This window comes from Dasypus novemcinctus, chromosome Y, assembly GCF_030445035.2.
Source record: "Dasypus novemcinctus isolate mDasNov1 chromosome Y, mDasNov1.1.hap2, whole genome shotgun sequence".
In the NCBI taxonomy this organism is placed as follows: domain Eukaryota; kingdom Metazoa; phylum Chordata; class Mammalia; order Cingulata; family Dasypodidae; genus Dasypus; species Dasypus novemcinctus.
The window spans coordinates 2,783,906-2,796,244 of NC_092216.1; the positions used below are offsets into that span (position 1 = coordinate 2,783,906).

The following is a 12,339-nucleotide window of genomic DNA, read 5'->3' on the forward strand; positions in this document are numbered from 1 at the left end:
TGGTACAGATCAGAAGTTTAATTACATCCACCAGCACATCACTCATTTAGTGACATTAGCCAGCACAGATTAGAAAGTTAATTTCAATAACCAGCACACATCTGACAGATCAGTAAGTCAATTACACTAACTCGTACAGACCAATGTTAGTTCCATTAACTAGCACAGATTACAGATCAATACGTTAATTACATGAGCTAGCACAGATCAATAAATTACATCAATAGCACAGATCAGAATTACATCAGTTAGCACAGATCAGAAAGTTAATTATATTAACTGGCATGGATCAGTAAGCTAATTACATTAACTAGCACAGATTACAGATCAATATGTTAATTACATTATCTAGCACAGAGCAGAGAGTTAATTTAACTCACACGGATCAGAAAGTCAGTTACATTAACCAGTACAGATCAAAGTCAGTAACATTAACCAGCACAGACTAGAAAGTTAAGTACAATAACCAGCACAAATCTGACAGTAAATCAATTACATTAACTAGCCAAGATTGCAGATCCATAGTTAATTACATTAGCTAGCACAGATCAATAACGAGATCAGAAAGTCAATTACATTAACCAGCACAGGTCAATAAGCTAATTACATTAACTAGCACAGAACAGTAAGTTACGTACATTAGCTAGCCTAGATCAACGTTAGTTACATTAACTAGAACAGATCACAGATCCATCAACTACATGAATTAGCTCAGATCAATAAGGTACTTACATTAACTAACGCAGATCAGTAAGTTCCATTAACTAGCCAAGATTGCAAATCAATGATTACATTAGCTAGCACAGATCTATAAATTACATGAACTCACCCAGATGAGAAAGTTCATCACATTAACTAGCACAGATCAGTCAATTACGTACATTAGCTAGCCTAGATCAGTAAGTTACTTACATGAACTCGAACAGACCCAGACGTTACTTCCATTAACTGGCACAGATCAATATTTTGGTGACATTAACTGTCAGAGATCAATCAACGGCTCGCGTCTACACCGATTTAAATTTCCCGACCGTTGTGTCTGCGGTTTGTTTGAGAAAGAATTTCACCCGGGCACAGTCAGACCCTTTTTGCCAGGAAAATAGAACTGAGTAAAACCTTCTGGAGCGCTGCTCCTAAGGGAGCTCCAAGAAAGCAAAATCCGCAGGGTTTCCACTGGATGTCAGCAAACGGCCGTACCCTGGCCCGACGGCCACCCAGGTAAGGGTTGCTGACTCGGTGTGTGAATACCAACGTGAGGCAAGGGAAAGATTAGACAGCCCCACGCCCTCCTATATGTGCTCCACATTGAGTTCTCTATTCTGCAGGGTGAAGATTGTCAACCACACCAGGGAGCCAAGAGTGCCTACAGCTGCAAGCAGGAGAATTGCATCCAGCATCCATGTGGAATCTAAGCCTCCTCTCAATATAGAGGTGGAGTGGACATCACCATCCCAGGTCCACAGGATGGAGGAACAGAGTATGGATTAGAGTGGACTTACTGATATTCTCCTATGGAACTATACTGACTAGTAATGGAAGAAACTGTAGCATTGATGTGGAGAAAGTGGCCACCGTAACTGCTGAGGGCAGGGAGAGGGAAGAAGAGATGTGATGTGGGGGCATTTTCAGCACTTGGAGTTGTCTTGGATGATATTGCAGTGACAGAGGCTGGACATTCTATGTCTTGCCATAACCCACTGAATGGACTGGGGGAGAGTGTCAACTACAATGTAAACTATTATCCATGTGGTGCAGCAGTGCTCCAAAATGTATCCACCAAATGCAGTGAATGTGCCACAACGATGACAGAGGTTGTTGATGTGGGAGGAGTGTGTGTGTGGGGGCGGTATATGGGAACCTCTTATTTTTTTAATATAACCTTTTTTTGATATGTATCTACAAAAAAATACAATTTACAAAAATGACAGGGGTGGGGAGTGGGTTATATGGGAGCCTCTTACGTTTTCCACTGCAACATTCCTCGTGACATATTAACTTTAATAATAAAAACAAAAAGTGTGGGCTGGGTTTTCAGTTGTTCCCTCCAGGCCCCGCTCAGAGCTCCTCCACCCAGCCCCTGGCCCCAGGAGGCCGAGCGCTGGACCCTGCGGCCCCTCCGCTGCCTCGGCTTCCACTCGGCCAGCCGAACCCCCTCCAGGAGGTGGGTGGGTGGGCTTGAAAGCAGGAGGCCGTGATGGGTCCCCAAGAAGACCGACCAGCCCCTGCCAACTCCCCCTTGGCATTCTGGAAGCTTCCAGGCTCACACGGGAAGTGGGTTCCTGCTACGCTCACGAGGTGACCCCAATCTTGGACCCCCCGAAGACGACTGCCTCGTAAGGAGCGCACGGTCTCTTCCTCAGCCTCCCTTTGTCTCCCCATTGGGTGGTCGCAAATTTGGTCTGGAGACCCCGATGGCCAGAGAGGAAGAGGGCAAGAGCCCGCGTACTGTTGGACTGGGGGTCAGGGGGGATTTAAGTCCCAGCTGCGACTCCCACCCCAGTAATTTATCCTCATGCCCTGAGTCAACCAACAGGGAGAAGGAGGCGAACCAGAATTTGTTCAGAGGAAATGCTTGGTCAACGAACGCAGCTCTCCTTTCTCTTTTTTGGGTCTTACAGCTCGGAGGAGACGAGCAGACCCCTGCCCCTTTGCCTGTGGTTGAAATCTTCCACCCCGACACTGCTCACGGATCGCTGGTCTTTCCCCAATTAACAGGCACGTTTCAAAGCAAAGTGAAAGAAGTCACGTGGTCTAGCAATAAAAGGATGCCAAAAGCCACGGCCAACGAAATAAAGGTTCTTTCACCTTGCTCCTAACTAGCCTAAACCTGGTTTTATTTGGGGCAGCCGCCGACCCACCTGCATTTCTCAAGTTCTTGGTGCGTCTATAGAGATACAATTGTCGATTGTCGCAGAAATTGTTGGTTAGGGATTCTAGGTAACTACCTTCACAGGGACTGCTTCATCTGGAAGGAGTGCCCTTTTGCTGAATGCCAGGGTGCTGCCTGGAGCTGCAGCAGCCATTTTGAGAACATGAGGTGAACTTTACATGTCAGGAGAGTTCAGCAGGGAGTTGGAAGGAGCCTGCCAGTCCTGGACCTCATGTTACCTGAGAAACATACTGCCACTCCTGTTTAAGGCACTGCTATTCTCAGTGTCTGTCACTAGTAACCATAAGCTATTTCTAACTGATACAAGTAAGATACATGGTCAGTAACCCTAAAGCATGGGTAACAAATGAACCGTTTCAGATTGACAATTTCTCAAGAGCAGAGACTGAATGCTGTCTTCTGTTACCGGAGAAGAGTAGGTACAAATGCTTTTGCCCATACTTTGTAGGGCTGTTCATATAGACAATTATATTCCAAATATGATTTAACATTGATCGGTAAAAAAAAAAAATCAGCAACTGGCACCATGGTAATTCCTGGGTTTTAGAAGAGGAGGGGGCAAAACTGGGTATCCATTGGGAGCCTCTTATTTCAGAGATGGGGGCACTGAGGCCAACCCCTGTTCCCAGGGGATGGTTTTCCTAAAAGGGAAACAAGATTAGAATCAGCATACAATGGATTTTCATTATTCACAGTAATTCTGTTCTATAAAGTTGCAGCAAACACTGGATTAGCAGACCCCCACCCACCACTGCTTCTGGGTGGAAATACAGGGTGACCTTGCCGTGAGCCTCTGGTGATAATATTTGCATCATCTGATCAATACATCGCCTCCCGTTGTGTGTTTTTGTTTGAAGACGCCTATTCGTTTATAGTGTTGATTCTTCAGCATTGCCCGATCGCCCTACAATTCGGGCCGGAAGGAAGCTAACGCACGTATTTTTCCCCGCAAGGTGCGTTCCCAGCCGTCTTGCACTTGGGAACTAGGGCAAAATGTCCCGCATAAAGCGCAACAGCTTGAAACAACAGCACTAGACAGACCGCGAAAAGGATCCCTGCTGACATCACGAGAGCTGAAACGAGAAGGCAGAGGGTCTCCTTGTTGGAGCTCAGCCGGGGCCCAAATTTTTCACCATTTTGCAGACGTCCCGTGCATGACACTCATAATAACATACAAAAGTGCTTTTTGGGAAAGCACGTGTACAGGAGACTCAGATTTTTCGCCGCTGCAAGGACCAACCGATTCCAGCAGCCGGTGACACCGGGAGGCCGCGCTGTCGCGCATCAGCCTGCCTGTTCTCTCCTGGGTCCCCGCTCACTGGCCTGGGGTCTGGGGGCGGCTGTCGCCCCCATCCTCGCTGCAGGAGCACACCGGGAAGGTCCCGCAGCACGGCTGCAGCCACGGCTTCCAGAGGATGTTGCCGATGGAAAACTGCTGGGGCACCCGCGGCAGCGTCTGCAGGTGCGCCGCCACGGCCTCGTCCACCCGCGCCAGGACAGCGCCCAGCAGCGGCTCAGACTCGGGGCTCAGGGGCCGCGCCTCCGAAGGGTCCCTGGAGAGGTCGAAGAGCAGCGGGGGGCTGTGGTGGGTCACGCCTTCCCCAGAGCAGGGGCAGATTCCGCGGCCGTAGCAGGCTCCAGCTCCCTCGGGATGGAAGCGCGGGGTCGCGTAATGGACCTTCCAGAGCCGCCCGCCTGGAGGAAACAAGAAAACAGTCAGAGGAAAGCTGCCCCGTTGTCAGCGCGTCCTTACTGCAGAGCCACCACCAGGATACAATGTTACGCGGCCAAGGGGAAAGAGGATACAAGTTTACTTGTACAACTAAAATCCTTAACTGGGAAGCGGATTTGGCACAACGGATAGGCCCGGTTCAGACCCCGGGCCTCCTTGACCCGTGTGGAGCTGGCCCATGTGCAGTGCTGATGCGCGCAAGGAGTGCCGTGCCACGCAGGGGTGTCCCCCGCGTAGGGGAGCCCCACGTGCAAGGAGTGCGCCCCGGAAGGAGAGCCACCCAGCATGAAAGAAAGTGCAGCCTGCCCAGGAATGGTGCCTCACACATGGAGAGCTGACACAACAAGATGACGCAACAAAAAGAAACACAGATTCCCGTGCCGCTGACAACAAAAGAAGTGAACAAAGAAGATGCAGCAAATAGACACAGAGAACAGACAACCACGAGGGAGGGGGGGAGGGGGGAAGGGGGAGGGGGGAGGGGGGAGGGGGGAGGGGGGAGAGAAGTAAATAAGTAAATAAATAAATAAATCTTAAAAAAAAAAAGCAACCTTAACTGTTTCGAATTACTGGGTGCATCTATTTCCATAAGCTGTGCTAGAAGCAGAGAGAAGAAAAGGAACTCTTCCCAAACTGTCCCAGGACTAGAATCATTGTTTTTTTTTGTTTTGTTTTGTTTTTTTTAGCACTGAATAAAGCATTTATTTTACTTAGTGTTCAAAAGTAATCAACATAGTGATGTGGGAGGAGTGGGTGGGGTGGGGTATGGGGTATATGGGAACCTCTTCTGTTTTTCAATGGAACATTTTTTGTGATCTATGTATCTTAAAAAAAAGACAATTTAAAAATTTTTTAAAAAGTGTTTTCCCAATTCAGTAAGCAAAGTCTGAGTTTTAACACTGATTGCAAGTCAACATAAGTACACGACGGTGAGTAAAACATGTATTTTACTTTGTTGTCAAAACCCATCAAGATAGTGATGTGGAAGAGTAGGTGGGGTGGGGGTAGGGGTATATGGGAACCTTATATTTTTTAATGTAACATGTTTTGTGATCTATGTATCTTTGAAAAAAAAGACAATTAAAAAATGAAAAAATAAGATAGTTGTCTTCCCAATTCACTAAGCGAAGTCTGTTTTAACACTGATTGCAAGTCAACCTAAGTGCACAGCCATGAATAAAACATGTATTTTACTTTGTTTTCAAAACTCATCAAGATAGCGTTGTGGAATGGATGGAAACAAGGTAAATATGGGGGCAAGAGAGGAGTTCTGTGAGAGTACATGAGGATGAATATAAAACATGTAATATTACACCAAAAACATATAGGGGACGACAGACTAATAATGAAAACCATAAGGCAAAACATAGGATAACTAAAAAATTTAGAAAACTGTACAACCTAAAGTATGGACCACATAGTAAGCACAGATGTCACCTTGCTTGAAAGCTATTGTCTCAGAATCTCTACATCAGTTTCAGGAAATATGATATGAATAAGTTAAAAGATTATTGCTGTGGAAGGGAAAAGGTTTTATGGTGGATATGGGGAAGTACTGTATATTGTATATTTGAATTTCGGTGATCTAAGACTCTTGTGAAGCTGACATTATGTTGGGATTCACTTTACAGGAAGTTTTGGATCACAGAGTGGTTCAACAATGGCAGCGGAGGAATACTGATACAGGATGTTATTGACAGGATATATATGGCTGACAGGGAGTTAAACAGGGCATATGCCCAGGGTATATAGTAATGTCTAGATATACTCATAGTGGAAACAATTAAAAACAATAGCTGGGGGGGGGGTACTGGGCCCCTGGCTGGGGGGTCACTGTTGTGGACCCTGGGGGAGCAGCGGCAGTCCCCCAGGTGCAACGGCAAGAACCAAGAAGGAAGGAGGGCCCAACAGTGGGCTCCTGATACTAATGGCTATGCTTTTGAGCCTATACGCCTCCAATAAGAATAAGGCCTAGAGTAGCACTGTGCCTGGGAGTTTCCTCCTGACAGCCTTCATGTTACTCAAATGTGGCCACTCTCACAGCCAAACTCAGCATGTAGATGCAGTGCATTCCCCCCAGCGTGGGACATGACACCCGGGGATGAGCCTCCCTGGCAACGAGGGATCACTACCACATACCAGCTGAAGATGCAATTAGAAAAGGACCTTGAATTAAAGGTTCAACACGGATCAGCAGAATATCCCTGTCTACATATAATAACATGACTTCAAAATGCTGTTTGACCTAATGTAAGGGGGAAATGGAAAGGAGAAATGAGAATATAAGGCTGTGAGTCTCTAAAAAAGAGTCTGGAGTTTGTCAGAAGGAATGCCCTTATGCACAAATGAGCAGAGTCTGAGAGACAGATAAAGTAGATACAATCCCAGGTATTGGTTCTTTTGAGGAATAAAGAGACCCACGGGTTCTATGATCATGGCAGATGGGGTTCACTGCCATGGCAGATGGCCCTTCTTTGGAGCTGGTGTTTCTGCATGATGGAATTGGACTCAGAGGGGATCTCTCTTCACAAGACTTGCATGCTACTTTAATGGAATTGTAGTTGGTGCTGGGGTTTTAGATATATTTAGGGGATTTGAATCTCTGGACTGATAATATGACACCCAGGCCCAGAGACTCAACAGACTTCAGCTCCTACACTTTGATTTATTGGACTTACCCCACTCAGCTAACATCGAGTTGAAGACGATCAACCACCACATCATGGAGCCTAGAGTGTCTACAACTGGAAGCAGGAGGAGTGCATCCAGCATCCATGTGGAATCTAAGCCCCCACTTGACATAGATGTGCAATGGACACAACCAATCCAATGTCCACAGAGAAAATGTGGAATGGGTGTGGGAAGGGTGGCCATGGTGGCAGCTGGGTTTGGGGAACGGGAGGAAGAGATGAGATGTGGAGGCGTTTTCGGGACGAGGAGTTGTCCTGGGTGGTGCTTCATGGACAATTATGGGACATTGTAGATCCTCCTGGGGCCCACTGGATGGAGCATGGGAGAGTCTGGGCTATGATGTGGACCACTGACTATGGGGTGCAGTGATACTCAGAGATGTACTTATCAGGTGCAATGGATGTGTCACGATGATGGGAGAGAGTGTTGCTGTGGGGGGAGTGGGGGGTGGGGGCGGTGGGGTTGAATGGGACTTCATATTTTTTGAATGTAATTTTTAAAAATAAATAATTTAATTAAAAAAATAAAAAATAAAAAAAATTTTAAAAAATTAAAAAAAAAAGATAGCGTTTTCACAGTTCATTCAGAGAGTTCCGTCTTTCTTTTTCTCCACCAGCATCAGAGCTTACTTTCATGTGCAGAATTTCTTTAAAACTTTTTTACCTGCTTTCTATATGTTGCTGAAAACTGTTGGCAAACACTTTCCTTTTTTTTAAATTAAAGTTAATAGATCACACAGAACATTGCATTAAAAAAACATAACAGGTTCCCATGTAACTCCCTCTGCACCCCTCACTGCCATCATTTTTTAATTGTATTTTTTTGAAGATACATATATCACAAAAATGTTACATTAAAAAAAAAAAAGGTTCCCGTATACCCCCCACCTCCCACCCCGCTCCTCCCACACCGACGACCTCCCCCATCTGGTAAACACTGTCTTGATAACTAACAAGCATCGATTAAAATCAACTAGAATCTATTGCCTTTCAATAACAAAGCCGTAACTTTCTCCCTTTGCCTAAATCCGTAAGGAATCATTTGGTCACTAGCTCAATTGTCCCCACAAACCCCACTCTTATAGCACCAAAGCTGACTGCTCTTCAGCAATCGTTAGCGGATACTTTGTGCATTTATTTGACTGCCTCTCAAACTTTGTAGCCCTCCTTAAAAATCACTGATTTTTTAGATAGTTCTTACCATTTAACCCCCAGAGCAGGGAGTGGGTCTTAGTTTTCCCATCTGTGAAATAAAAGGGTCTCAATGCATGTCCAATAATGAGCCTTCTTCTTAGAAAACTTGGGGACTATTGTGGCGCTGATTACCAAAATTTTTTTTACCAATCAACATTTTTTTTTGAGATATTGGGGGGGGGCGGAGTTTAATTGAACCTGGGACCTCGTATGTGGGAAGCTGGCACTCAGCAACTGAGCCACACGGGTTCCCTGAGTTGGTTTTTCCATTGGTTTGCTTGTTTGTTTTCAGGAGGCACCGGGAACTGAACCTGGGACCTCCCGTGTGGGAAGCGGGTGCTCAACTGCTTGCGTCCCATCCACTCCACCCTATGGATATCGAAGTAAACTCGGAATTTCACTGCCAATCGGAACAGCCTTGAAAAGGGGCAGGAAAATGTGTTCTCAGTTAACAGGGGAAAGAACAGATTTGCTGTCTGCCCTGGAGGAAATGTCAGACGAAAATGGTTCATTCATTCCCAAAGAGAGTCTACAGCTACAAGCAGGAGAACTGCACTGATCATCCATGTGGGATCTAAGCCCCTCTTGATGTAGAGGTGGAATGGACATCACCATCCCAGGGTCCACAGGATGGAGGGATAAAACATGGATCAGAGTGGACTTACTGATACTCTACTACAGAGCTATTGTGACTAGTAATGGAAGAAATTGTAGCCTTGACGTGGAGACAGTGGCCACAGTAGCTGCTGAGGGCAGGGAGAGGGAAGAAGAGATGTGATGTGGGGGCATTTTTAGGACTTGGAGTTGTCCTGGGTGGTGCTGCAGGGACAGACGCTGGACACTGTGTGTCCTGCCATGGCCCACTGGGTGGACTGGGGGAGAATGTCAACTACAATGTAAACCCCTATCCATGTGGTGCAGCAGTGCTCCAAAATGTATTCACCAAATGCAATGAATGTCCCACAATAATGTAAGAGGTTGTTGATGTGGGAGGAGTGGGGTGGGGTGGTGTGGGGTGTATATGGGAACCTCGTATTTTTTAAGGTAACTTTTTTGTGATCGATGTATCTTTAAAAATAAGGCAACTAAATGAAAAAATTTTAAATGCAATTAGAGTTGAGAAAATGAAAGTTAACAAAATTTTAAAAATAAAAGACAGCTGAATGTTTTCCTACTTAAACAGAATTAGGGTGACTTTTAAAATTTCATAAACAGGCTTTTATAAACAGAAATAAATGTAATATTTTCAATAGCAGGACTGGCAAAGGTTTTGGTAGGTCCTCGCAGCTGATCAAGCCAGCTGAGGGGCGCAACCTGGCAGGTGTCGGCCCATTGGTAGAGAGGACCTTTGAATGTGCTATTATCAGCCAGAGTGGATGCATTTGTGAGCAGACCTTCAAAGATTCTATTTCCATGTGGCCAGACTGAATCAGGGTGTGCCAAATCCACAGGCCTGGAGGTTTATAAGGCAGGGGAAATGTGGACACAATACAATCTGAAGCGAAAAGAGAGGAAGAGCCAGAGGTCAGGGAAGACCTCAGCAGCAAGTATGAGGAGAGAAAGCGTGCCATGTTGGGAGAATGCCGGAATGTTCCATTCTCCTGGAGAAAGCGAGCTCTGCTGACTCCTTGACCCTGCGCCTCCAAAACTGCGATGCAATGAATTTTCTTGGTTTAAGCTGGCCCCTGGCGTGCTACTTGTCAAAGCAGCGCCTGCAAACCGAGACACATGAGCAAGCACAGGGGAACCATCCTCTCTGAGATGGGAGGGGCTCTCGCCAGCTCTGCCCGTGCGGGAAAGGGACGTGTGCCCCCTGGGGCGGGAGCCAGTACTCACTGTCCTTCTGATGCCACCTCACCGCATGCAGGGAATTCCCACAGTAGTGGAACAGAAACTCGTGGGCAGAGCGCTCCGAGGCTCCCTGCAGCAACGGCACCAGGCTACGCCCGTCGATCACCCTGATGAGGGGAAGAGAAGAGCAAGGGGTCAAGTCGGTCACGGGCGGGTCGCCGCTCGACGTAAAACCGCAAGAGTTGCCAGAAACCCGTCCCGACACACACTGTTGCTAAACTCCAGCCGACCCCACGTGCCCGACTCATGAGCTCGTCTGTTTCCACCGTGGCTGATTCCAACTCCTGCCGCCATGTGGGCAAAGAAGTCAGGTCCAAGTGGCCTCTGAGGGCGGCATTTCTTCTAAACAGCTTTTAATTCCTCAAAGTACTCCATCTGGACTTGATGCAGAAATAATGGAGTAGCTTTCCTGAAAGCTCCTCTTAGCCTCCCGGTTTCTTAAATACATCCTAATGTAGGAAAATGCTTTTGGGGAGTGAGGGTCAGAACTGGACACACTGCATTATTTGACGCCTTAAGCGGAAGAACCAAATTGTTGACAGAATGCCAGCTTCTATCATCCTCTCTTGGTAATGTGCTGAAATGGGGGCGATAAATCATTTTCAAGTCCTATTTTCAGAGCCTCTCGTGCATACTGGGAGAATTCCATCTCAGGACATTATAGGATGGTGGTGTTTTTTTTTAAAGATTTATTTATTTATTTTTAAAATTTATTTCTCTCCCTTTTTCCCTGCCCCGCCCCAGTTTTCTGTTCTCTGTGTCCGTTTGCTGCGTGTTCTTTCTTTGTCCACTTCTGTTGTTGCCGGCAGCACGGGAATCTGTGTTTCTTTTTGTTGCGTCATCTTGTTGTGTCAGCTCTCCATATGTGTGGCGCCATTCCTGCACTTTCTTTCCTGCACAAGGAGAGCCGCCCAGCACGAAAGAAAGTGCAGCCTGCCCAGGAATGGCGCCGCACACACGGAGAGCTGACACAGCAAGATGACGCAACAAAAAAAGGGACGCAGGTTCCCAGTGCCGCCTGATAATGCAAGCGGAGGCAGAAGGACACACAGCAAATGGACACAGAGAGCAGACAATGGGGGGAAGGGGAGAGAAAGAAATAAAAATAAATCTTAAAAAAACAAAACAAAAGAGGTTCCCATATACCCCACTCCCCACCCCCATCATTTTTTATTGTATTTTTTTGAAAATACATACATCACAAAAAATGTTACATTAAAAAATATAAGAGGGCCCCACCGCCCCACTCCTCCCACATCAACAACCTCTTTCATCACCGTGGCACGTTCACTGCATTGGGTGAAGACATTCTGGAGCACGGCTGCACCACACGGATTAGCGTTTACATCGTAGTTTCATTAGAGTGGAGAGTTTTAAAAACATTCTCATGTATAAAAGAACGAAAGGACAACCCTCAGGAATGAGGGGCCTGACAGGCTTATCAAAGGCGTACCTGTCCTGGGGCACCTGGCCGCCTCCCAGCTGGACCACGGTTGGAAAAACGTCCATCAGGCTCGTGGGCTCGTCGCTCACCCGGCCGGCAGGTAGCATCCCAGGCCACCGGAATATTCCAGGGACGCGGATTCCGCCTTCCCAGCCACCCATGCCTTTGCCACCTACGAGTCAATGACCTTGTCAGGATGCCCCAGGAAATCGAAAGTTAATGGATAGGAGGTTTGCAAACATCTACGTGCAAAGCGGTGGATGGTGTTTTCCCAAAGCGACCGCAGCGGTATTTGCAGGCCCACGTGCTTTCCAGAGCCGTGCCGCACCCTCGCCAGGTGCTGGCATCCATTTCCCGCGCTTGAAATTCAGCAGGAAGTTGTGCGTGATTTCTGAGCTAGGATGGAAAAGCTGGCAGCCAGGTAAGGAAGCCGAGCTGCGCAAAGTGGCCACATGTGGGGCAGCGGGCTGAGAGCCTCAGCTACCGGGGTCTCTCCAGTTGGCAGCCGGCATCGCCCTCAAGCACATTCGCAAGTGAC

The 12,339-nt window shown here is 47.0% G+C and overlaps 1 protein-coding gene across 5 annotated transcripts in view; it reads right to left on the reverse strand.

The window, feature by feature from the left end:
* The window catches only part of LOC139438380 (arylsulfatase D-like), a 31,124-nt gene continuing 18,785 nt past the window's right edge, over positions 1–12,339 (reverse strand). For all 5 annotated transcript variants that reach the window (XM_071213479.1, XM_071213480.1, XM_071213478.1 and 2 more), the window contains exons 8-10: positions 11,811–11,973; positions 10,343–10,464; positions 1–4,585 (exon numbers count right to left, since the gene is read on the reverse strand). In XM_071213479.1, the coding sequence (XP_071069580.1) occupies positions 4,206–4,585; positions 10,343–10,464; positions 11,811–11,973 (665 nt within the window). In that variant the 3' untranslated portion in view covers positions 1–4,205. The remainder of the gene's footprint in view (positions 4,586–10,342; positions 10,465–11,810; positions 11,974–12,339) is intronic.